General features: G+C 49.3%; 1 protein-coding gene across 1 annotated transcript; it reads left to right on the forward strand.

Moving 5' to 3' along the window:
• The first annotated feature begins 396 nt into the window (after positions 1–396).
• SZRD1 (SUZ RNA binding domain containing 1) lies at positions 397–24,806 on the forward strand. Its single transcript, XM_019804624.2, has 4 exons — positions 397–519; positions 18,319–18,368; positions 20,110–20,361; positions 21,521–24,806. The coding sequence occupies exons 1-4, from the start codon at positions 469–471 to the stop codon at positions 21,648–21,650; spliced, it is 483 nt and encodes a 160-aa protein (XP_019660183.1). The 5' UTR covers positions 397–468; the 3' UTR covers positions 21,651–24,806.
• Positions 24,807–24,988: the final 182 nt, after the last annotated feature.

Genomic DNA, 24,988 nt, shown 5'->3' on the forward strand with positions numbered 1-24,988 from the left:
CCACCCTAACACAGAAATAATAAAATGTCTTATGCATCAGCCGATATTTTTTATCTTCTGGTGAGGTATAAAACATTTTCATAACTTTGACAAAAACGTAATCTGCGGTTTATAAAGATTACGACTCACTTGGAAAAAAAAAGTTTTCAGTAATTGCCTGCCCTTAGAAAAGATGGCTCCAAAGAATCACGCTTTCCGTACTCAAGACGATGACTTCACAGGGGCTCTCCCATTCACTAAGAGAGATAACACATTGCCCTTAAGAAAAATGGCAGCTTTCTGCTTCCTCTGCCCTTTTCCAAGATGGCTCTCTCGATGATAGTGGACCCTGGCCTGTTGCCTCTTCCGGGCTTGGCAAGGGGCGGGATCCATTGAGTAAAGCCTTGCGTGCCGGCGCCCGCGACGGAGGCGCGTTTCAGGGCGCAGGCGCGGGGAGGGGGTGGGGGAGGAGGGAAAGCGGCGAGTAAGATGGAAGATGAGGAGGTCGCTGAGAGCTGGGAGGAGGCGGCAGACAGCGGGGTAAGGAGGAGCCGCCGCCGCGGGGCAGGGCCGGGCGGGACCTCGTGTGAGGGAAGCCTCCGGGGAGCGGGTCTGGGGATGGTTCTCCCCAAGGAAGGGCCCCACAAGCCGGGCCGGGGGTGGAGGAGGCCCCCGGTCCCTGAGCGCCGTGAAGGCCTCTTAAAGGGGCCGCGTTCCATTTCTCCCTCCACCTTTGCCCGGTGCGCCTCCCTCCGTACCCCCGTCGTGCGCGTCACCCAGGGCTCCACACCCGCCACCCAGGCCTCTTTTCCTGGCCCCCGCGCCTTCTCGCTCGTCCCGGGACTGTCTGACCCTTCTTCTCCTGTCGCCGCCCCCCCCGCGCGCGCGCGAGTCACCATTTTAAAGTTCATGTGCTCCGATGAGGAGCGACATACCATGTGGGGGGGGGTGCGCGGACCGGGGCGGCATGCCCGGCTCCGGAGAAGAGCTGCGGAGGCAGGAGGGGAAATCGAGTCGTCTCTGGGCCCCTCCACTCTGCGCTGAAATCCCCTGTTGCTTTGCGCCTTCCGCCACGGTGGGCGAGTCTGGGGGTTTTTTCTCTTTCAGTTTTACTCTGAGAGCCCGTTGCAGACGGGTCTCCCGGGGACCCCGCCGGAACAACCGAAAGCCCGGCGGGCAGCCCCTTTCCCCGGGGAACCACCCAACGATCTGAGCCCCGGGCGAATGTCTCGGAGAGTGCTTGTGATTTGTAAAGTTTCCACATTCCTGGGGGGGGGGGGTGGACCGTTCTATTTTGTTTTTGGAGTTTTTGACTCCCAGAAGCTGTAGGAAAATAGTTTATCCCAACCTGGAACAGCCGGAACCAATTCTGTTAGGTTTGTGATTAATTTGGGTCTTCTCAGAGTTTGTGGTTTTGTGGTGACCCTCGTGAAGATGGGGAGATGGCCTTTTGGCCTCCCCGTGTTTGCGTCTGTTCAGTGCTGGCTCGAGTGACAGCCACCTTCAAGGTTTTTGTTTTGGGAGTGGGACGTGGAGAGCCGAGTGTACCAGGGTAGAACAGGAGCTGGGTCCGTNTGGGCCGTTCCCCCCCCCCCCCCCCGCCCAAGCGCCTTCGAGGGTGCTCATTAGAGCTTTAAGAGGCCAAGAAATTGACCCTTGCAGCAGTGGGGTTTACCTCTACGGGAATGTTGAAACTTGGCTTTGCTTCGAAGTTTTTTCCGGTGGTTCAGCATTTCTTTCATGGTGTTTATGTTTTTCCACTTAGCATAATTAGGGTTTTGAAGAATTAATCCGTTCAGAAGGTGTTTGGTACAGTTCTTACGTGCTGACCATCTTTCTTGGATTTTGACTTGAGTAAGGAGAGCAATTGAAAGATTTTGTACAGAGCAACAGGTGTCATTTGGGTATTTATTCAACAGACATTTTTTGGAGTGTCTCTGTGTTAGATAGGCAATGTGCTTAGCAGTGACTTTGTGCCAGAGAATGCAAAATTTCCGGGTGCAGGCATTTATTGCCTACCACTAATATGAGCGCATCATTCAGACACCCTTCATGTACACCTCCTGCAAAGAAGCCTGGCCTGCAATTTGAGTGACTCAAATGATAAGTTGCTTGGGCATCTTGGCCTTTCTTTGATTTTTCTCACCTGTTTACAAGGGATGTGAGTATTTCATGTTAAGAAGAAAATGAAAACAAGAATGAATGCAAGATTCAGAAATTGGGGATACTTTTGTTTTTCAGAACGTGTAATTCGCTTAGGGATCAGCTAGCCCAGTCCCACATTTTACAGCTGAATGAACCCCAGGGATGTAAGATTGAACTTAGATCTTTCTGATGCTTTCAGTTCTTTGTACTACACTTCAGTAAAATCCTTTAAAAGTGCCAGGTACAGAGATGGAACTCAAACCTTGCCTTGTTGACGTAATGAGTGGTAACTATCAAAATGCACGTTTCTTTTATATCTTTTAATTGAACCGTTGAAATGACCTGTAGAGTTACTGTCCTTTTATAAACAAGGACACTGAGGTTTAGGGAGTAACCTGTCTTGCTCAAGGTCACACAGATAGTAAGTAGGGAGCTGGTATTTGACACCAAGCCTATCTGACTCCAAAGCAGGGTTCAGTCTGTAGCATTTTGCTGTCTCTCTACCTGGGACCTGGGGAAGACTTGGGAGTTGGGCATTACTTTTCCTTTTTAGTATGTTTGTTTTGGGCTTATATTTGAAGGCTCTCTTGAATTTGATTCTGTTTTTGAATTTCACAAAGAGTTCTGTAGATGTGCGGGAGGGGAGCCAGTGAGGGAATGAAGCCCTATGTCCACATCACTGGGAAACCAATGTGCTGTGCATGTCTTTCCAATGTAGCCAGTTGTATCTGTAAAAGTCTTAAGCTTCTGTTTATCCTGTCTTCCAACTGATACATAGTAATGAGTGTTAAGTACCCACCTTTCCAAAGAAGCAACCTGGATGGTGAGAAGACTAGCAAATGGGGGTTGGCTTATTCCTAAAATGAACGCTAACTTTATATAATCTGGAGGTAGTTCTGATCCTTGAAAGTGGAGGCTTTTGGTGATCTTTGCCCTCAGCACCACAAAAAAGTTTTGACATCATGCTGGAATGTCTTATGTGTCAATACATCTGAGGTCATTTTTTCTTGCATATCTTCAAAATACTCAATATCAAGTCCTATCGTATCATTCTGGGGAAGGCTTTGAGAAACACTTCAGATATTCTGTAAATAGGCTGCTTTTTGCTTTTAGTATGGTCAACACTGACCTAATATAGAATTGTTCCTTTGCCTTTTTCCTCCCAAGGAGTTACATCCCCAAAGGACAATTCAAGGAATATAGCTTACATTCCACTAAGGAAATGCTTCTTTAAAAATATACTGCCTTTGGGAGAAATGAAAATATAAATTAAGTTAATGTTGATTCAAACTCTAAATTCTGTCCTTCGTCTTAAGTACATTTCAGGGGACAAATAGAGCATTTTGTAATTGGAAGACATCTTTGTGCTCCAGGAAAGAAAAATCAGATCAACAGTTAGCTCAGTTTCTGATAGTTTGAAGCTTTATACATTCACTTGTTTAGACCAAAAAAAAGCAAGACCTAGTCCATCTTGTAGGTAATGGGCTAATCTTATCCTAAGGGAAGATAGATGGTACACAAATGGAATTGGACTGGTAGTTATTATAATGCATTGGCAACTTCTCTGATTTCTTTGCATCTCAGAAGTTGTTTTTTGTTTTTGGCAAGGGCAAGTCATTTGGCTAATTGAAAGAAAATGTATCTTAAGTTAAAGGATGCCACATCAGCGATGCTGGGTGGCATACAAGTCTACTGTAGGAAGGTGTCAGTAAACACTGAATACTTAACTGTGTACCAGGCACTGGACCCAGTCTAGTGGAGGAGTCAAACAGGTAAGGCAGCACTTTCTTTGGAAGAGGCATAGATGGGGTACCATGGCTGGGATCAGAGACCGTCTCGTCTCGATGATTCAAAGGACCACTTGAATCAAGTTGTATTAAGTCTGGCAGGTGTGGGTAGGGCCAACGTGCACATAGGTAGCAAAAGAAGAATGTGCTGCATTGGGAGAGCTACAGATACTCAAATACTTCCTTCTGGCTGGAGGGTAGGGGGTTGGCAGGGCTGAATGGAAAGAGATGAGGCCAGAGAGGTACGCAGGGGCCAGATTGGGAAGGGCTTCGCTGTACTTGGTTCTGGGGAGCTTGGACTTTGTCCTGAAAAAGGCTTTAAGGGCCTTTTTTTTTTTTTTCCTTTTTTGCCGAGTAGTGACATAAATTTTAATTTAAGAGATAAGAGAACTTTGATTAACTTCTTATTCTTTAGAGGAGAGGCCGTTCTCGCCAAAGCATGGCTTCTACCTCACTGAGGTCCTCATCGCTTCCTGTAACTGCTGTCATCATGCAATATTTACAGTGGCTGTGGGTAGTGAGCAGATAACATTGTTATTTTGGAGCTACCTGGTGCTGATTTCTATGTCTATCCTTATAGTAAAGAGGGCATTTAAGACTTGTGGTATGAGAAAGCACAAATCCCGGCGTTCTATGCTTGAAGGAGCCATTTCTAACCCGTTCTAGTCCTTCTGGGAAGATTGGGTCCTAAGGACTGTGCTGTGCTCATCTCAGGCTTTCTATAAAGCAGTTGGCCAGTTAGCCACGATCATGCCGCAGTCTGTCCTTGCGACTCTGGAAAAAGATCTGTTTCACTATGGTTTCAAAGAAAGTAGAATAATGAGCTTTTCACTATGACTTCTCAGCTCTTTTCATTGAGGCTGCATGGGGGGCCTGTTCCCAGCATGCTCTGGGTGTTTGAGAGAGCTGCCATGGTTGCTGTGGGCTGGAAATTCAGGCAGTCACAGGCCTTCTTGCTTTTCCTTACACGACAGAAGAGAACTTAGTGTATCTTCCTGAAGCTTTCAGTAAATTCCTACAAAGAGAAAAGGCACTGCTGTCTCCATCTGATGACTCAAATGTATTCTTGGGGCCAGCCCTTTCTTTTCAGTTTCCACCTTTATACTGCGGTGGCTTCCCCACAGTAATGTCCCTTTCTGGCTGTATCAGGTAAAAGCCTTCATAAGGTATGGTGTGTTCTTTCCTGCACACTTGCCCCACAGAAATAGAATTTTTTTTTTCTGTTGGGACAGTTACTGACTTGTTGGTTTCCTAGGAGAAGACTGAGTTTAGCTACTTATAGCTGTGGCCAAAATACAGAATGAATTTTTTGTTTTTTTTTTTAAGTAGTAACCATAGAGATTTCTCTTGCTGAAGTGTTTTTAACTGCTAGCCTCTGCCAAGCATCCTTCTCTTTAACATTCAGCTCTATGCAGGATGTTTGATGGGAAGATAGAGCTTAAGACCCACCACCGCAGAAATTAGCAACAAATCCTGACCTCCGTCCTTATGTAGATAAAGAATCTTATCCCTGCGGGTAAGACATTTCAGAATGTCCCTCCTAGTAAGTCATCCCCTCCCCACACCCAAAACTCTTGCCCTTATAAAATGAACACAGGAAATAGCAGTCATTCCTTTTTAAAAGGAATAATATGTATGGTTGAAATTGCATTCTTCAGGGTTGTGATCCTTAGATGAGATTGTATGGGGTAGTTATGACTTGAGTCTGGAGAGGTCAGGATTGCCACCACTCTTCCTAGACCTTGAGGGCCAAATTCCCAGCCCTCATGTTCTGGCCTTCTTGGCTTACATAGGCATTTGTGATCCTCCAGCTGTCACCTCTGTTTTTGCTACCTGGTTGCACGTCTCACAGGTGAGCGGACTCTGACTGTAGTCCGCAAACTCCCAAATCTCACAGGCCCCTTTTGGAAGGGCTTCTTAGATAGCTTCTTAAGGGCTCACTGCAGTCTGGGCAGAGTGGACTTGTACATTCATTTTCCCAGTCTCTGTGACCTAGTGACGTGGAGGTGTTTGTATTCCTAGCGTCCAGGAGAGGAAATCACTTGGTTGTTGGCATCCTGAGCCCACGCTAGCCTTCTGGACTGTTTGTTTACCTTTGCTTTTCAGCAGATAATTAACCAGGTAAGTGCTGTAGGGTGTTTAGCTGCTAGTTCCTTTGAGGTGTTGTTATTTGTTTCACCTGGGATTGACCTTCTGCCTCTGTAGCCTGATGATGAGGTCCTAAACTTCCTGTCTCTGAGAAACTAGCGTTTGGTTCTCAAGAGCCAAGAGGACGATGCTGCTGTCAGTTGTAACACTAAGAACAGTGGCAACACTAAGACGGCAAGTGGCATGTTGGTTGAAATCTTGATCATAAGTGGGAAACATCTGGCCAAGTGAAAAGAAATAATATAAATAAGTTTTCCTCAGCTCTCTTGAGAAGATTTCGTTACTCTGCTCACTATCTTAAGGATCCCAGTATCTGTAGTTGCAAACTGACAGCTCTTGGGAATTCAGCCTATATACTCTTTTGGGGTGCACATTGTTTTTTATATATTGAGTTCAAATGTCCGCACTTGGGTCTTGGTTGCTCTCCTCTGGAGTCCCCCCTTTATGTATTGTGTAACCTCTTGTGTTCTGTCCTGCTTGCTTTATTGGCTTGGCCCTGGAGGCATTGTGTTTGCTGCCCCTGCTTTGATGACAGTGCCCTTGGGTGTTCGGATAAAACCTCGAGGTGGTGTAGAGGGGTGGTAAGAAGGACTTTATGTCATTCCCCAGAGTCCAAATGCATATTTCCTTCAAGAGGAGCTTTTCTGTCTTCTTTATAAAAGGAAGAAAGAGTAGGTCACTTCTGCCCATTAATGACCCACTTCCTCCGTCCATGGCAATAATAACAAAAGTCAGAAGGTTAAGCTGAGGGTTTAGGTGCCCGGTTTGGTTTTTAGGCAAATCACTGACTGTCTTTCTCTCAGCTTCATTTTCTTCTTTTGTAAACTTAGGTTAATAAAATCTGCCTTGGGTGCCTGGGTGGCTCAGTTGGTTAAGCATCTCCCTTTGGCTGGGGTCATGATCCCAGCATGTTGGGATCAGAGTCTCATCCGGCTTCTTGCTCAGCAGGGAGCCTGCTTCTCCCTCTGCCTGCCACTCCCCCTGCTTGTGAGTGAGCACTGTCTGTGATAAATAAATACGACCTTAAAAATAAGTAACTAAAATCTGCCTTGCCTGACAGCGAGAGCTGAGTGAAGCACTTAGTGAAGTGTCATGCAAAGGCAGGTGGTAGAGCGGAGAGCGCCATTGCCATGAGCGTGAGGGTGTTGCTCGCCAGCTCTCCAGCCGCTCCAGTATGGCCTCAGTCTGCGTAGAGTGGGAAATTTCTAAGACTGGCTGAGGGGTCTATTTTATTGCTGCACCTGAGGACTAATACACTGTTTTCTCTACAAGTTGTAAGGGAAAAGCAATAATAAACTTGGAGAAAGGGGATCCCTGTTAGATTCTGCCCACTATTTTATTCCAAGGACAGGGCAAACCACCATTACTCCCACTGCTGCCTGTTCTGCACCTTTAAAGGAACGGGTTTTATGGATTCCCCCCCGCAATGGAGCCCCTTTGAAGAGGTACTAGAAGCAGAAGGAAACAGTGTCTCAACATGGCAACTCAAGTTTCTGAGGCCATCCAGCTTGAGATACATTTAAATTGTAAGGCTCGTTCTCTACTGAAGAATTACTTCCTTTTTGGGTACTTCACCGATTTAAGGTCTGGACCTTGTGATCTGCCACTGCTATGGTCCTCCATTAGGAACCCTGAGCCTGCACTAGGCTGGCCTGGGGTTCAGGGGAGGCAGGTTGGTGTTCCCTGTGAGCCTTTATCCTGCCTTAGTAGTTCCTGTGGCCACCCACTAGCCATGCTCCTGACCCTTTTTGCTTCCTCCTCTTGAGATTTAGGGTTCAGTTTTGTCACTTACCAGTTGAGTGGCCTTAGGCAAGTCATAATATCTGAGCCTGTAGCAGGGCTGCTGTACATCCCTTGGATTGTGCTGAGTATGAGAGGTGGTGAAGGGGGGGAGGGCACAGTGCCTTCCTTACACGAACCGTGGCAGGCGCTTGGAGAATGCTGCGGCCACCACCACTGCTGAGAAATGCCTATGGCAGCCTTAGCTCTTATTTTGTTTTGTTTTGTTTGTTTGTTTTAATATTTATTTATTTGAGAGAGAGAGAGAGAACAAGTTGGGGGGAGGGGCAGAGGGAGAGGGAGAGTCCGAAGCAGATTCCACACTGAGCATAGAGCCTGATGGTGGGTCTTGAGCTCACGACCCTGAGATCATGCCCTGAGCCAGAACCAAGAGTCGGATGCCCAACCAGCTGTGCCACCCAGGCGCCCCCCTTAGGTCTTACTTAGAGAATGGATAGTGTTGCAGCCTTTGGACCAAGATAGGCCCATTTCAAATTCAGGCTGCATTCCATACTAGCAGTGGAACCATGGCCGGGTTACATAACATCTCAGAATCAGTTTCTAAATCATTTGTGAATCGGAATATATCTCTAAAATCCTGTTTCATAGGCTGGCTCATTAATTCATGTGTTGGGTTCTATTTTAGGCACTATGGACAACTGTAGTGAATGAAGTTTCTTCTCATAAAACGTGCTTTCTCATGGACAAAGATGGACAGTAAAACAATGTTTTATACACATACACAATGAAGAAAAATAAAACAGATAAGGAGCATAGAAAGTGACAGGCAGAAGTGCCATTTTGGGAAGGGGGAAGGTCGGAGAAGGCCTCTCCATAAAGATAGGCAGAGAGACCTGAAGGAAGTGAGAAGGCAAATGTGCAGAAGCTGGTGGAAGTGCATTCCAGGCATAGGGAACTGCAAGTACAAAGGTCCTGAGGCTGGAGCCTGCTGTTTTATCTGAGGAACAGTGGGGGCTAATAGTAGCTCAGAGTGGTAGGAGAGGTCAGAGGTAGCAGGGAGCCAGATCCTGTAGAGAGACTAGTAGGCCATGGTGGGTATTACCTTGAAATAGGAAGCCATTTGAGGGTGTTGAGCAGAGGCTGACTTGGTTTTTAAAGGGATCATTCTGGCTGCTGTGTGTAAAATAAACTGTAGGGACGAGAGTAAAACACAGAGTGATGAGAATGCTACTACAGCTGTCCATTCAAGGGCTGTGGTAATTTGGACCAGGGAGGTCAGAGCAGAAGTGTTGAGAAAATTCAGGACATGTTTTGGAAGTAGAATCAACAAGTTCTACTGTTGTGGGGTATGAGAGAGGCATCAGAGATGACTCCGGAGTCTTTGGCCTGAGCTGGGAGAAGACTGGAATTTCTTTTTTCTTTCTTTTTTTTTTTTAAAGATTTTATTTATTTATTCGACAGAGATAGAGACAGCCAGCGAGAGAGGGAACACAAAGCAGGGGGAGTGGGAGAGGAAGAAGCAGGCTCAGCGGAGGAGCCTGATGTGGGGCTCGATCCCGTAATGCCGGGATCACGCCCTGAGCCGAAGGCAGATGCTCAACCGCTGTGCCACCCAGGCGCCCCAAGACTGGAATTTCTGAGATGGGCTAAGTGGAGGAAATGTGGGAGAAGCCGCTTGGGTGAGCGAATGAAATCAAGAGTTTGGTTTTGGACCTGGTGAGGTTAGGTCCCTGATGAAATTGAAGTGGGTGTGTTAAGTCAGCAGTTGTATATCAATGTCTGTAAAGCTGTGGAGGGGCGCCTGGGGGGCTCAGCCGATTAAGCATCTGCCTTCAGCTTGGGTCATGATTCCATTGCATCCCGCGCCGGGCTCCGTGCTTAGTGGGGACTCTGCTTCTCCCCCCTACTCATGCTTACTCCCTCTCTCTAAAAAATAAATAAATAAATAAAGATTTTATTTATTTATTTATTTATTAAAGATTTTATTTATTTATTCGACAGAGATAGAGACAGCCAGTGAGAGAGGGAACACAAGCAGGGAGAGTGGGAGAGGAAGAAGCAGGCTCATAGTGGAGGAGCCTGATGTGGGGCTCGATCCTAACACCGGGATCACGCCCTGAGCCGAAGGCAGACGCTTAACCGCTGTGCCACCCAGGCGCCCCAATAAAATCTTTTTTTTTTTTTTTTTTAAAAAAGGCTTTGGAACTAGTTGAGATCACCAAATAAGCCAGTGGAGCTTACAGAAGAGGAGAGTTGTAAACTCTCCAACCTCTGGGGGTCTGAAGAGAAAGAGGAGCCTGTCTGTTGCAAAAGAAATCAAATATGGGGTGTGAAAGGAGCTACCAGGGAGGTAGGAGGAGACTGGGAGGGTGGGATCTGGGAGGCTCGTATAGAAGATGCTTTAAGAGGGGCGCCTGGGTGGCTCAGTCAGTTGAGTGTCCAACTCTTGATTTCGGCTCAGGTCATGATCTTAGGGTCGTGGGATTGAACCCCATGTCGGGCTCTACGTTTGCCGTGGAGCCTGCTTGAGATTCTGTCTCCCTCTGCCCCCCCTCTTTCCCCCTCTCTAAACATAAAAATAAGAAAAGACAAACAACATGCTTTAAGGAAGGAGTTTTGAGCAGTGTTGGATGATGCTGAGCGGTTGAGTGAAGTGAGGATGAGCTCACCGTTGAGCTGGGCGGCAGTGGAGGTCATCGGTGACTCCGACAACAGTAGTGTCAGAGCTAGTTTGACTGGAGGTGGGGAGTGTTACTCAGAACAGGGCCTGGGCCAAACATTGGGCACTGGGCAAGTGCTAGTTGCCGTCATGCCAAAATGACAGGCCCCACCAGAGTAGGCTTTACACATCAGTAAACAGCATGCCCTTTGGGTCCCTAAGGCATTCAGCTGCTAGTTGCTGAAAGAGTAAATGTGTAACAGAGAAAGATACATTCTCTTCTAAGGTTAAATCTCAAGCAGTGTTGTCCAAGGAAGTACCATGCAAGCCACACATGTAATTTCAAACTTCCTCAAAGCCACATTTAAAAAGTAAAAAGAAATGGGTGGGATTAATTTTAATATATTTTTTTTAAGTTTTATTCATTTAAGTATTAAAATGTCTACACCCACCGAGCCGGGGAGGTGGGGTTGGCTCAAACTCTCGACGCTGAGATGAAGAGTCTCGTGCTCCACCTGCTGAGTCAGTCAGGTGCCCCTAATTGTAATGTTTTAAATGTAATGCAGTATACTCCAGCTAGTATCATGTCAGCGTGTAATCAATACTGATAACAGGTTAATGAGCTATTTTACACTATTTGCGGGCTAGGTCTGGGAAACCTGCTGTGCATTTGGCGATTACACCACAGCTCAGTTGGGACTGGCCGTGTGTGGTGGCCCCTGGACTGAGGGGCATAGCTGGAGAGTGTGCCCAAAGGGTTTCCTCTTCCTGGGCAGGTGCAGAGAGATCCTGAAAGCTCCAGTGAACTTGGGAAGGAAAGCAGGAAGCAGTTTTCCTTTCCAAGGGAGTAAGAATTGTTTTGTCTTTACACACACTCCGCCAAAGCCCTTCAGGGTTTTCTGGTGCCCCTGGTTTCTTCACATTCTTATCTTGCTGGCCCAGGGAAGTAGAGCTGACTGCCGAATGAGCACTGTCACTTTTTGAGTAGTGTTACACCAGCTAGTAAAAACCATTGCCTACTGCAGCTCAGGTCATCTCAGAAGGTTTTCAGTTTAGGGAACCTCTTATTTGGGGTCCCTTTTCTTTTTTCCTTTCCTTCATGTTTCCGTCTTTCGCCCCGATTTTTTTATACCCCTCCCTTTTCCTTGACACTCTTGTTCTTCAAGTCTCTGCAGTTTTCCCTGACTCCTCATCGCAGGGTCGCTCGCTCTCCATTTCTCTTCCCAGAACACTGTTCATACAGCTAATACAGCAGCTGTGGTTTGCTTCTCTGTCTTCTCCCTCCTGGCTGGGCTCTCCTCTTCAGCAGCGATTGCCTGACCTCTGGGGTACCAGCATCTGGCACATCTCCTTCCTTAGAGTAGGTTTCCCACAAATGCTTGTTTCCAGCTTTTTGTCACAGTGAAGCAGAAGGACACCTTTGAGATACGTTAGCAAAGCATCACTTCCTTAGGGAGGGGCTTTATATCCTTTGCCCCCACAGTAACCCACTTAAAGTGGAATCTTTTTCCTTGCTATGGAGTAACAGAATGGAGGAGTGTTTTGTGGGAAATAGAACCTTCCAACAGACTAATGTCTCTGTATTAAAAAGGCAACCAGTGAATTCATGGCCTTGATGGTCTTGTGTCTCAATTTCTGAACGCTGCCTTTTAAAGATTTTATTTATTTATTTTAAATAGCTCTCTCTCTCTGTTTTTTAAGATGTTATTTGAGAGAGTGAGAGCACTATTTTGGGGGGGAGGGAGAGGGAGAAGCAGCTGCTGAGCAGGGAGCCCAATGCAGGGCTCAGTCCCTGCGATCATGACCTGAGCCTAAGGCAGGCACTTCACTGACTGAGCCACCTAGGTGCCCCTCAAGATTTTATTTTTAAGTAATCTCTCTACCCAGCATGGGATTCAAACCTAGGACTCGGAGATCAACAGTCGCATGCCTCACTGACTGAGCCAGCCAGGCAACCCGCCTTTTGCTTTTTTTTTTTTTTTTTTTTAACTTAGCCAATGGCGTTTGCCCCGGAGTTGAGTTAATGTTTTGAACCTGATGGTGATCCTGAATGAAGCATTGCTTCAGAAGCAAACCCGAGTGGTAAGACTTTGGGGGCTTCCCTCCCTGGAGTTAGCCAGCAGTGGTAGAATGAGCACTGTCACTCACTGCCACACCACGGACAGAGACAAGGCAGGCAGGGCTAAAACATACACTGAACAGAGTTGGTGTGTGGCTGTCTGGGTGGCTCAGTCAGTTAAGCATTTACTGCCTTCAGCTCAGGTCATGATCTCAGGTTCCTGGGATCAAGCCCCACATCAGGCTTCCTGCTTAGCAGAGGAGTCTGCTTCTGACTCTCCCTCTGCCCTTCCCCCCAGCTCATCCCCCCCGCCAAATAAATAAAATCTTGAAAAAATAAAAATAGTTGGAAAAAAAAACCCACAACAAACCAAGAGTTGGTGTGGGGAGTGGTTTGGAGAAGTCTCTGTGGATTACATGTCTGGACTTGAAATGGTCAGTGCTGTGCTCTGAAAGTACAAAGACCTTTGTATCTTGATAGTTTTAAACCAGATTTTGCTGGCTCTAGCTGTGAATTCTTGTGTTTCACTCCTAAGTGAAATTAGGGCTTTGTAGGAATAGCAGAATCGCCTCTGGATGTGTGATATGGGAGACATAGGTGCCTTGCTGGGGACACAGGAGGCCCTCTAGCCAGGGGAGTGGATGCTGGGGTCCCGCCCAAGACTTAGATCAGGCCCAGCCTGGCACTCTTGCCAGTGCTGGGAGTTCAGGGCCAGATGTGTTGGAACGAAGGCCTGCCTTCTCCTTCCCAGCATCTCCTTCTCTGTTTTTTTCTGAAATGGTGGCATTGTGTTCATCAGGACCTGTCAGGCTTCAATCCTGAGAGAAACCCTGTACTCAGGGTTCCTGTCTCTTTTTAGATTCCACCCAGTGTCTGTTTGCAGATGTGTGCCCCCCAGTGTGGGGTAGCTGCACGAGACCAGACGAGCCTGTGGATCGTGGTCACGAAGTGGGTCACGAAGAGTCCAAAACCAGTCATTATTCCTTGAATTTGAGAGGAAGATCAGGAAATGTCATCTTCTGAAATGGAAACTGACAAAGAGAAGCAAATTATCTGAGAAGAGTCACTTAAATAGTAACTTCTGCTGATAAAAAGAGGTTATTTCCTAACTCGGAGCCAGGACTCTCCATTTGATACAAGATTCCTTGAAATCCTAGGACTGGTGCTGACTGGGTTGGTGACCAGGGACAATGGTTATCGGAGGGGGGGTGCAGCGGTGGAGCAGGGTCGTTGCTCCTTTGGGGTGTTGGGGGCAGACAGCAGAAGGTCAGGCCCCCTCCACCCCCACAGTGTAGCAGGATTTGGGTTTATTTGCTCTGTCTCTTGTGAGTTTGGCTAGCTTGAATCAGTCCCCCAGGGCTTCATCACCCCCAGGTAAACCGGTAAAGTCTGTTTCTTGAATGTTCAGGTCTGAGAGTGCAGCTCTGCTGATGCTGTGCCTGTACTTTGCTCCAAGGCCCAGAGTAGCTCAGTTACTGCTCTCCGGTGCCTTTCTCCCTCTTCTCTCCGCTTCCCACCTTTGTTTTTTCCTTTCTCCTCCACCTCTTACTGTTCATCTGCCTCCCCTTGCAGATTCATCCCTATCCTCTTTGTCCCTGATTGCAAGGTTAAGGGCATCAGCAGCCAATGAAGCTGTGCTTCTTCCTCAGGTGAGTGGAATTTGCAGATGTTGCTTCATTGCATCTGACTTTATTCACTTCGTGGCTGGGGCCTCTCCTTTATCTCCCATAAGGGACCGGCCCTGTCCAGAACTACCTTGCTCCCCGCTATGGTTCTTCATGACCTCCTGCCTCCGCTCCTTCCTTCTGGTTTTGCTTGTTCTCTCAGACCACGAAGGGTGTACCTCATTTTTGTAGAGATGTAGCCCCGCAGGGCAAGTGATATCTGTGTCTCTTGTAGCAGCACAGCTTTTGCTTAGGTTTTGACCCAGAGAGGAGACCATGCCATGTAACAGCACGGGGCGTCATCTTCTGGAGTCTGCTCAATGCTACTTGACCAAAAATCGCTAGCCTTTCCAGGAAAAGTCATGGGAAATCGAACTTTTCTTTGCACCTCACGTCTCATATGCTTATGCCCTAGCACTTGCTTGTGTCCTGGTGACTCCTCGTCGCTCCGAGAAGTCATAGCGTGATGAGCTTATGTACGGGTTTGTTCCACTGCTTGTGGAGTTTGGGCCTCTAACACATAAGTCTTGACCTTGGACCAGGGCTCCATTCATCCTTATGAAAAGAGAAGGTGCCCTTAGGTGATAAGGTTTCTTGTTGGGGCCCCCATCTAGATGCTTCCTCACACAGCATTCTAAGGCCTGTTTAATTCCACTGGGCTGTTGCATCTCTGAAGGAGACAGACATTCTCCTTGTGCACCCGTAGGAAAGTTTTGGCTTGATGCAGCTCTTCAGAGCACGAGACTGAGAGCAGATCGATTGCAAGGCCTTGTCCAAAAAGAGAATGGACTGACTCATGATACCTGGACAGACTCCAGAGGGAGCTGCAGTGCTCTCTCCATTTGCTGGCAGGGCGCTCCGTCTTAGCAGGGCCAGCTCTGGGCACACTGATGTCTAGCTGGCCATCTGGACATAGTCAGGATCAGCTTTCTCCCAAAGCTGTTGGATTTATATCTCATTCTCTAATCTGATGGAAGAATTCCTGCTCAACTCTGAGAAGCCATCGTCCCTGGTGCGATGGTGTTTGATGGGAGTGCTGGGGAGCAGGGTGGCATTCAGGGGGTATGAGGAAGAGAAGATCAGGATTGCATGGCTTTACCATCTCCGGGGGTTTGAGCAGTTGTGGGGCTGCGCTGGCATCGGGGAGGGCCTCAAAAGGCCTTAGTTCTTGGGCTGCCTCTGTGGTTTACTTTGTGACGTTGGGTTTGTTTCTTAACCTCCCTGAGCCACGTTCCTTCATCTGACAGAAGAGGGTAAAAGCTCTTTTGTCTATCAGACAGGGGTGGTGTGAACAGAAAATGAGTGTCTGGGGGAAGTATACTGACAGCCATAAAGCATTATATTGGCGTAAGGCATTATTTTTAAATCCAGCCATTTATATTATATGTCAGGTATGTCTAATTTGGGGACAGAGGCCCATTTACTCAAACATGGTCCATAATGACCTCTTGAAGGGCTTTTTTCTGCCCAGCCTCCATTTGCTGGGCCTGGGCAAATTCTCTATCTTCCCTAAGGCCCTACTGAAAGAAGGAAGCAGTTTACTCTCCTGAGAGAAACCTGGATGGAACTTCTCACATTCAGCTAAAGCAATGTATATTTTACCACAATTTAAAAAAAAATTAACTCATTTGCGTATTTGCCTTATTTGGCTGTCATAGTGATATGAAAGTGAGAGTTCATGTAATAAAGTTTAAAAATGTAGCGCTTTCCCGTAAAAATCTTGAATTTGTTTTTTCCTAAAATAGCAGCTCTGGCCGTGTCAGCCAAGGCTCTGCTGCCTGTCTGTAGGCAGGGCCAGTGCCCTTTGGTGCCTCGCAGCCCCTTCAATTCCCCGCTGTGCTCCCTTGCAAAAGGAGTTTGGGTTACTCGCCTGGCCCATGAAGGCATTTGGTTCCGACCCTCTTTGAGGGCCTCCAGATCCCACAGATGTTAAACCTTGCGTTTATGATGGAGAAACGTGAGTAGGAAGTGTTGTTTTCAGATGGGAACAAAATGATACAGTGTGGAGCTTTAAAACTGTTATTTGTGGAAAGCCTTGGAAAGCCCTTCCATGGTAACAGGCTTTCGACTAATGTGAGACATAGTATCTACTCAGGCCGTAACACTGGTATTAATACAAAAATTTAGAAGAACTACAATTCTGATACAGACAGTGGTGTGGGCCTAGATTCTCTAGTCTTTCAGTGCCCAGAAACCATCCAGGTCATTCCCGTGCGCTCGGTGCACCTTCGCCAGTCAGTCATCCGACAGTCGCTAGGTGCCAGCCTGTGTCCTAAGCTTGAGTGAGAGGTCTTCCATCTGGTGGCTTCCTAGCCCCTCCACAGAGTTGATGGGACCCTCAGAATACAGTCTGTTGTGCTTGCCCCTAACTATATGTTGGGCAGGTCATAAAAACAAAAAATGTTAAAGACAACTCAGCATCAATCAGAATGAATGTCACTGTCAGACTGGATTGAATCTAGCTTCATATTGTTTACAGGAGACAAAAATAAGAACAGGGAAAAATGAGAAGGAAAAGAGAAACGTATTCTGGGGAGTACTAACCAAAAGAAAACTGGCACAGCTTTATTCATATTAAATGATAGATTTTAAGGCAAAGAAGATCATTTCATAATGATAAACAGGGTAATTTACTAGAAAGTAATCTTTGATTCTTTGCATAGTCAGTAAACCTAACAAATGAGTAAGAATGTCGAGGTTCTGAACATTATAGTTAACCAGCTTGCACTATACTCATCAACTGTAGAATAGTCATTTTCAGGACATTTGGAACATTCCCGAAAACTGGCTGCCCCCTCAGCTTTGAGGTGGATCTCAGCAAATTTCAAAGACTTGACCGGCAGTTATGGCAGTGATTCTTAACATTTTGCAAGTTCTAGACTCCTTTGAAAATCCCATATATCCTGTAGGTCAAGATTGTCAGCACTACTGACATTTGGGGCTAGGTAATTCTTTGCTGTGGGGGCTGTTCTGTGCATTACAGGATTTTCGCAGCACAGCATCCCTGGACTCTACCCATTAGTTGCCAGTAGCACATCCCCTCTGGCAGGGACAACCAAAAACGTCTCCAGACATTGCTAAGTGTCCCCTGATGGGCAAAACCATTCCTGGTTGAGAACCACTGTTACAGGTCTTTTCATCAGAGAAATACTATAATTTTTCATACACTTTTTCCTACTCCAGTAGCTGACTGGTCTTGTCCTCACTGAGGACAGTCGAGTGGGATATTTTGTATGAAAAAGCAGCGGGGCAGCCAAGGAGCCTGAAGGTTTGGTCTTTGTCCGTGCACAGCTTCCCCCGTCCAGCGTCTGGACCCCTGTGCATGCGGGTGTGGGAGCATCACAGAGTTTCTGGTGCCGAGAGCCTGAGGGCTCACTGCCGTCCAGTTTCACGGATGTTAGGCTTCTGTTTTGTTCTAGACCTTTGGCTAGGTGCCAGTCACAGAGTTCAAGTCCACAGCAGTGGGGAGAGGAGGCTGTGAAGTATGTGATACCTGTGCTCATGGAGGAGGGGAAAGGGAGAGCTTACTGTCCGAGAAGCAGGTGACGAACTGTGTGCGGGGCCAGGGAGGACTTCACCACGCAAAGGCCGACGTCAGTGTGGGGTCTGCAGGGTTAGCGGAAGTTTGCAAAGGGGCGGCTGTTGCGGGCAGGCGGACCAGCACGCTGGGTTCTCGGGCTTAGTAACAGCTCAGTTTCGCAGTGAGGCAGAACAGGCGCGGAAGATAAAGGAAGCCGGGCGAGGCGCTCTTGGGAGCTTGGACTTGATCTGGCAAGCCGTTGAAGGGGTTTCAGTGGGGAAGTGACACAGCCAGATTTTTGTGTAGAAAGTTGATTTGAGTGGCTCTGTGAAGGACAGATTGGAGACCAGGAGACTAGTCAGGAGCTAGGCAGAGAACCCAGCTGCATGATGAGGTCTAGAACTATCACCGTGGCCATGGGGATGGGGGGAGATGAACCCTCAGGGAGTCAGGTTTCCAAACCCGAGTCTAGTAAAGGGAGGTCTGCATTGATTACCTCAAAGGGCACAGTCATGTCCCTGCTCAGAGGACACCATCCTCAGCTCTGAAAATAAAGACGTAAGTTTTTATCTAAGAGAGATTTTTTTCCACTTTTTATATACATTTTTTTCCTCTAGGAAATAGACAGACGGTTGGAAAAAAAACTGAAGATCACACAAAAGGAGAGGTAAGGCTGCTGTCTGGTCTGAGGGCTCATGCTCTCTGCCATTTGAGAGCTGGGCAGTCAGTGGTGTTCTCCAGGTGGCCGTTAGGGTTAGCAGGGCAGGCTCCCGAGCATGACCCTTCCAGGATGTGGTGGCTTGAGACTTTGAGAGTGAGGCTTGACTGTCACATCTGCCTTCTAACGTAGTGGGTACCCGGTGTGAGGTGATCTGGTGGAAAGTGGGGAGGTGACAAGTCAGAAAACTTGGGTTTTAGGCCTGGCTCTGTTACAGTTGCTCTGAGGTTTGGGACAAGTTGTTTTACCCTCTGGACATCAGTTTCTTTCTCTGTGACATTAAGAGGTTGTACAGATGATTTCTCTGGGCCTTCCGTGACGTGGTGGCTGAGGGCATTATGGGGTGTTCTGGAAGAGAGGATTCTCCAAAATTCTCAAAGACCTTTTAAGGATATTTCCCCCCACCCAGACAGCAGAGAAAGTGGGTTTCAGAGCAGGTGAAAGTTGACCTCAGCCTGGACTCAGGTAACCTGTGGGCTTCCCACAGGGCTAGTGAAGGGAGGAGGAGGAGAGGACCTCTCTGGACTTGCTTATCATTCCCCAGGGGACGCCAGGGTGCCCTGCCCGCCCTCTAGTTTCCTGGCTCTCTGCCTCTGATCAGATTGCTGGCTCCTTGTCTGTCTGCTCGTCTTGGCAACTGCACTGATGTCTGGTGACAGTCCCCTTGCCACGCCATTCCTGTCCCGCGCAGGACTTGTTCTAGTCCCCTGGCAGCAGCGGAGTTCCTACAGCCCCTTCCCCTCCTGACAACTGTGGCTCTGAAAACAGGCCCCCGTAGGCTGTTGGGTTCTGAAGAGAAGCGAGTTTGGGCTGCTCTGGGGAGGGTCTTTGTGGCTGTTGAAGGGCCGTCATTCCTGCCTGGATCCCTTTTTCCCCTGTGGCTTTTGTTTCTCTACCTTCCTGTGTGGTTTCCCACCTCTCCTTGTGGACACATTGCCCGGTGTGCACATCCACCAGCCTCGGACAGTGCTTCTCAGAGAACTCCCAGCACTGCCAAGCACTGTTTCTAGGGCCGTCCTTTACGCCAGCCCCGCCGCGTCCAGCATCCCAGGGAGCCATGGTGAGGGAGGTGTCTCTGCTCAGAAACTTCTGAAGAGATGATCCAGCTGTCTGGTGTAGTTTGTCTCTGGGAGGCACAGGTCACTTACCAGAAGGCCGAGGCAGTTTGGCAAATCCTGTCTTGATGCCAGGCAGGGATGGCGGAGTGGGCTCCTTTGTAGTGTTTGGCTGGTGTGAGCACATGTGGTGGAAGGCCATGGCTGGAGTGAACACTTTGCTGACGCCCCAAGCTCCGGGGCTCCCACTACACCAGCCTGTTACGCTCTGCTCTGTGTAGGGAAGTTGGGATTTTTAACGGACGTCACTGGATTCTGGGCACAAAATGTTTTGCCACAGGGGCCAAACGGTGGTTGATGTGACTGTGAACCTGGGGGTAGAAGTCCCAGAATGAGGTGCTGTTCCAACCCCCTTTGCCTGGGGTTAGGTCTGAGGAGCACGTGAGCTTATGGCAAGGTTGCCCTTTTGAGAAACCCCTCTTGAGGAGTGAGAGTTTTGATGTCTGGTCAGAGGCCAGAAAATAACGAATAGGATTAGGAGGGAGGGGAAAGTGATGGGGGTGGTAAGGGACATGGATGGGGGCCTCTATAGTCAAGGTAGGACTTGCGAAGCTGTATTTGCTCTTTGTCAGCAGGAAATCCAAATCTCCTCCCAAAGTGCCCATTGTGATTCAGGACGATAGCCTTCCCACGGGGCCCCCTCCACAGATCCGCATCCTCAAGAGGCCCACCAGCAACGGTGTGGTCAGCAGCCCCAACTCCACCAGCAGGCCAGCCCTTCCTGTCAAGTCCCTAGCGCAGCGGGAGGCGGAGTACGCCGAGGCCCGGAAGCGGATCCTGGGCAGCGCCAGCCCTGAGGAGGAACAAGAGAAACCCATCCTCGACAGGTGAGTGTAGCTGGCAGGGTGACCAGTGACCACTCTGCCAGGCCGCTTTGAGGTGGTGAGTAGTGAGAAGCAGGTAGAATCGGGTCTGGAACCGCGGTGGCGTCCGCTGCCAAGCCCGACCTGGCGGGCAAGTTCAGGGTCTGCTGCGTCGGCTCAGGGCGGCAAGCTTTGAGGTCGTGGCTTACGGCTGTGCAGTTGGGGCGGGGGGGGGGGGTTGGGCAGCATGGCACAGAGGTTGACGGCACAGACTCTGAGTCAGAATCTGCCATTTCCTTCCACTTCCGGCGGCCTAACCTCTGTACCCTCATAGCCTCATCTGTGGGAGAAATGGGAGAGCGATAGTACCTCCCTTGTCAACTCGTTGTGCAAATAAATGAGTGCAGTGTTCTGAGAACCCCTCCTGGCACGGCGGATGGTGCCCCACGAAGTGCTTAGATGCTATCTTCCGGATCTCATAATAGCTCTCTGTGATGTTTGGTGAATTTTCTAAATCCTTTTTCATTCCCAGCACTTTTCCCCCCCTCTGGAGTCCTAGAGGTTGCGATATGTAAATTTGTCACCTCCTGCTAAAACAGTATTTGTCTGACTTTGAGAGGCCTCCTTGGGCTTGCTATTCTGGGACTTGAACTAATCCATGTACCTTCTTCCTGTCCCCTCGTTAATTTTATAGACTCCTGTTTTCCTCTAAGCCTTCGCTTGGCAGACTAGAAAAGGTCTGTTTCCTTTTAGTCTTCCATAGTCATGTGAGTCAACCATTAACCACATGATTTGGAGAGAAGCAGGAGGGCAGCAGTGGCCGGTGCCTGGTCCCTCTGCTGAGCTCTTGGTTAGGGGTCTTACCTTTGCCCGACACCCTGAAGGGTCTGTGCCACATGGTTCTGTAGAGGCTGAGCTGTCCGTGGTCACTGCCTCTGGACAAGGTGGGTCCTTGAGCTCCCCCCTGCCCTCTAGATTCAGGGGAAGAGCACTGTCAGTTCTCAAGGTGAACATAGACCGCCTTCTCCACCTGCCCACAGGGGCTTCCCAACTTGCAGATTCCCTGCGTCCGCTTGTCAGAGAGGGGACCAGGGCTGGCTGACAGCTGCTTTGCCTTCTGCCCTAGCTGCAGTTTTAAGATTAGGTTTTAAAATTTGGGGACCTCTTTTATGTCCTTTTTCAGGCCTCCCTCTGATCTTCTTCCCTCCAGGCCAACCAGGATCTCCCAACCCGAGGACAGCAGGCAGCCCAATAATGTGATCAGACAGCCTTTGGGTCCAGATGGGTCACAGGGCTTCAAACAGCGCAGATAAATGCGTGCGGGAAAGGATGCCGCCGCTGCCGCCGCCGCCGTCACCGCCTCTTGGGTCGTCCGCCACGGGTCGCACTGCCGTGGCAGACAGCTGGACTTGAGCAGAGGGAACGACCTGACTTACTTGCACTGTGATCCCCTTTGCTCCGCCCACTGTGACCTTGAACCCCATGCACTGTGACCTCCTTCCTTCCCCCCCTCTTCCCACTGTGATTGGCACGTCTACAAGGGCTGTCCCAAGTCAATGGAAAGGGAAAGGGTGGGGGGCCAGGGGAGGGTTGGGGGGACCCACGAAGGACTCAGAGTAGAGCGTCAGTGCCATTTGGCCACTTGGGGTAAAGCCAGTGCCAGCAATAACAGTTTATCATGCTCATTAATTTGGGATTTCAAAACACAGATGAGATCTCCCGTCCACCCACCTGCAAGTGCATGTCTTCATCACTTAAAAGCAAGTTCCATTTGAAAATAACCTTTCTTTTTTTTTTTTCTTCTTCCTATTTTTGTTTGTTTATACAAATACCTGATTTGCAAGAAAAAGTGCATGGGAGGGGTTTTAGCAGTTTAATGAATTTTTAATTGAGAAAGGGTAGTTTGGTAGTCTACTTAAAAATGTTTCTGGGAAATTCACTAGAAACATTAACCAATAGGACTTTGGTGAGCTTAGCTTCTGTATTCCTACTGCCGCCCAGAAAAGGGGCAGGGCTCTGCAGCCCCCAGGACAGATGAGCACCCCATGCCTATACCTCCCTCCCTCAGCTAAGTCCCAGGGTATCTTGGCCCTACCTGGAGACTGAGCTAGCTCTGCAGGCTCAGAGAGCCTGGGGAGGGTGCCAACCCCACCTCTAGTATTTTGGGAGATAGGGAAAGTGAACAGACTTCCCCTTCCCATACCCCTCAGGGTGGTTCCCTGCCAGCCAGGCTTGCTCCTTCTAGAAGAGAGCAGGGAGTGAAGATGCACTCCGGGCTCAGAAGTAAGGGATGTGAGACTTGCTCAGTGTTTTGCTCCTTAGCCCGAGGAGAGCCTGGATAGAGTGGCTCCAGGACCTTGAGCCTCCTGCCCAGCGTGCTCAGAAGGTAGCTAGATCTTCCCACTGCAGCAAGGCTTGAACTCTCAAGGGTCTGTGGGGCACTGTCTCTGTGGATGGCACCAGCTCGGTGACCACGCGCGGTGCATTTCGTTTGTGAAATCGCCGTCTTAGGGAGCTGACCATTCTGAATACATCTGGGGAAAGGCAAGCTGTGCATTGCGGTGTTGCTGGTGACTGGTTCCCCACAGACCCAGGCTACCCTTCACCCATTTTTCCAGAGCGAGGGCCTGGAGTGAAGGTGGTTTCCCCTCTGTCCCTAGAGCCTAGAGATTTGCTTTGGCTCTTTAAGGTGGAAGAGGCTAAGGGCAACTGCCCAGAGCAGCTGTGTGTGTGTGTGTGTGTGTGTGTGTGTGTGTGTGTGTGTGTGTGTACACGTACAATCGGGGTCCTCTCAGGCTTTCTGGTCTCTTCCGTTGCACTGCGCCTTATCCCTCAGCCAGCCAGATAGCCTCCCCACTCAGCGGATGAGTTTGGGAGTGGGTGACAGGATGTTTTGTGATTAGGGCAGCTTGTGGTGGCCAAGGTGACAAGCTGGGTTTTGCAGGCTCACTCCACCTTTTGTTCACCAGGCTCTCAGCCTTGCCCCGTGGGAACGTAGGCCAGGCCCAGCAAGCCATATCCTGCTGCATCTCCCGCTGCGGAGGAAGGGCCAGCTGCCAGCTGAATCAGCAGCTAGTCCGTAGCACAGCCTTCCAACCGTGAGCAGCTGGGAAAGTGTGCATGCGCAGAGCTGGAACAGAGCTTTGGCGTGAAGAAGCCCCAGGCTGTTGGGTTGTGCCCACGGGCTGTTGTGAGGGGGATGACCCCCAGGAGTGGGAAAGGGAGAAGGTTGGCTGCTGTCATCATAGTTCCACTGCCCTGACCAAGTTTCCTCCTCCTAGATGTACAGTGTCCAGCCCTCATGTAATAGTGGTTTCTGGCCCGAGATGAGACTGTCTTTGCAGTTGGAGAAGGGTACAGAGGTAGGCCAGGTGGCACGGCCAGGAGTGCCGATTGCTCAGCCATCGGGACCACCTGCTTTTGCCCCCTTCTCCCCTAGAGGGAGCCGAAGGGAAGGCCGGCTGACAGGTGTCTGTGGATTGAGGATGTAGTAGGGACTGGTGTTCCCACCTCCCTCTGGCCAAAGATGGGGCTCTGCCCTATGTGTGCCTGCCGCCACCCACCAGCAGTTGTACCTTGGCTTCCCAGATGGAGAGGTGGCAGGCAAAATCTTAAAAAGAAAGAAAGAAATGAAAACAAGGAACTGTGTTTTGTTGGGGGGAGGCGGGAGGGGAGATGGGAGGATGGTTTGGATTTTGTGTGTGTGGGGTTTTTTGTTTGTTTTTTTTTTTTTTTTTTTTTTTTTTTTTTTTTTTTTTTTTGGTAGTTGTCTGTAACTTTCCTTAAGTGCTTCTTTTTTTTTTTTTTTTAAAGTAAGCTGCAGGCTTTGGCTTGGAAAACCCCAGGGGGGTGGGGGGGGGCAGAAACCTGAGGCTGCTGCCCCTTTATCTGCCTTCATGGTACTGTCCCCTTCCCCCAGCTCCTCCCTGACCCCATGAGCCGGGTCTCAGACCTTCCAGCTAACCGCTTCCCATGAGCCACTACTCTGATGTCAGCCTATAACCAAAGGAGCTGGGGGTCCAGGCCTGGTGACCAACCTTTCTCAGCCCACTCAATCAGGGTGCTCCCCACCTGCAGGCAGGAGGCAACACCCTATCTGCTACCATCAGCCCCTTCCAGAGCCCACTGCCCCGCCCCGCCCTGTCCAGCCCAGCCATACCCTGCTCTGCCCCATGTGGGGATGCTCTGCTCAGGGATGGGCCGGCAGGGCTGCCCCAGCCTCCCTGGTAAGCAGAGACTCTGGAAATCTCTGGGGTCCTGTTTTCTGGTCGTGTGATCCCAGGGGTGCACATGGGCCCCTTGGGTGTCTGAACAGAAGGGCATGGGAGGGAGGGCCGCACCCCTGCAGTCCTGCTCTGCTGGTCTAGCGGGCAGCTGCCTACCCCACCCCACCCCGCACCGCGGGCTCCTGAGTCGGCAGATTAAGCATTTTATAAATTGTATTTTAAATACATGTTTTAAACTTGTCAGAGCCTTGTCCTCATTTCAGTCCCTGGCCTCCTAACCTCTTGCTGTGCCTGCTTGTTTAACCACTGGGGGGGGCTACCTCTGCTCAGGGAGGGGCCCTCTCTTTGTTAGAGAAATAGGCCTTGGGTGGTGAGTGGGTTGGGGGGCAGAGACCCACACACCCTTAGGTTCCAAGAGAAGGGCC

The sequence above is a fragment of the Ailuropoda melanoleuca genome, chromosome 11, assembly GCF_002007445.2.
Source record: "Ailuropoda melanoleuca isolate Jingjing chromosome 11, ASM200744v2, whole genome shotgun sequence".
In the NCBI taxonomy this organism is placed as follows: domain Eukaryota; kingdom Metazoa; phylum Chordata; class Mammalia; order Carnivora; family Ursidae; genus Ailuropoda; species Ailuropoda melanoleuca.

Excerpts from the sequence above, each read along its gene's own strand:
- SZRD1 (XM_019804624.2), top strand. The coding sequence starts at position 469 with ATGGAAGATGAGGAGGTCGCTGAGAGCTGGGAGGAGGCGGCAGACAGC. Across the intron at positions 18,369-20,109 it reads AAGATCACACAAAAGGAGAG|GAAATCCAAATCTCCTCCCA; the intron begins GTAAGGCTGCTG and ends CTTTGTCAGCAG. Across the intron at positions 20,362-21,520 it reads GAGAAACCCATCCTCGACAG|GCCTCCCTCTGATCTTCTTC; the intron begins GTGAGTGTAGCT and ends GTCCTTTTTCAG.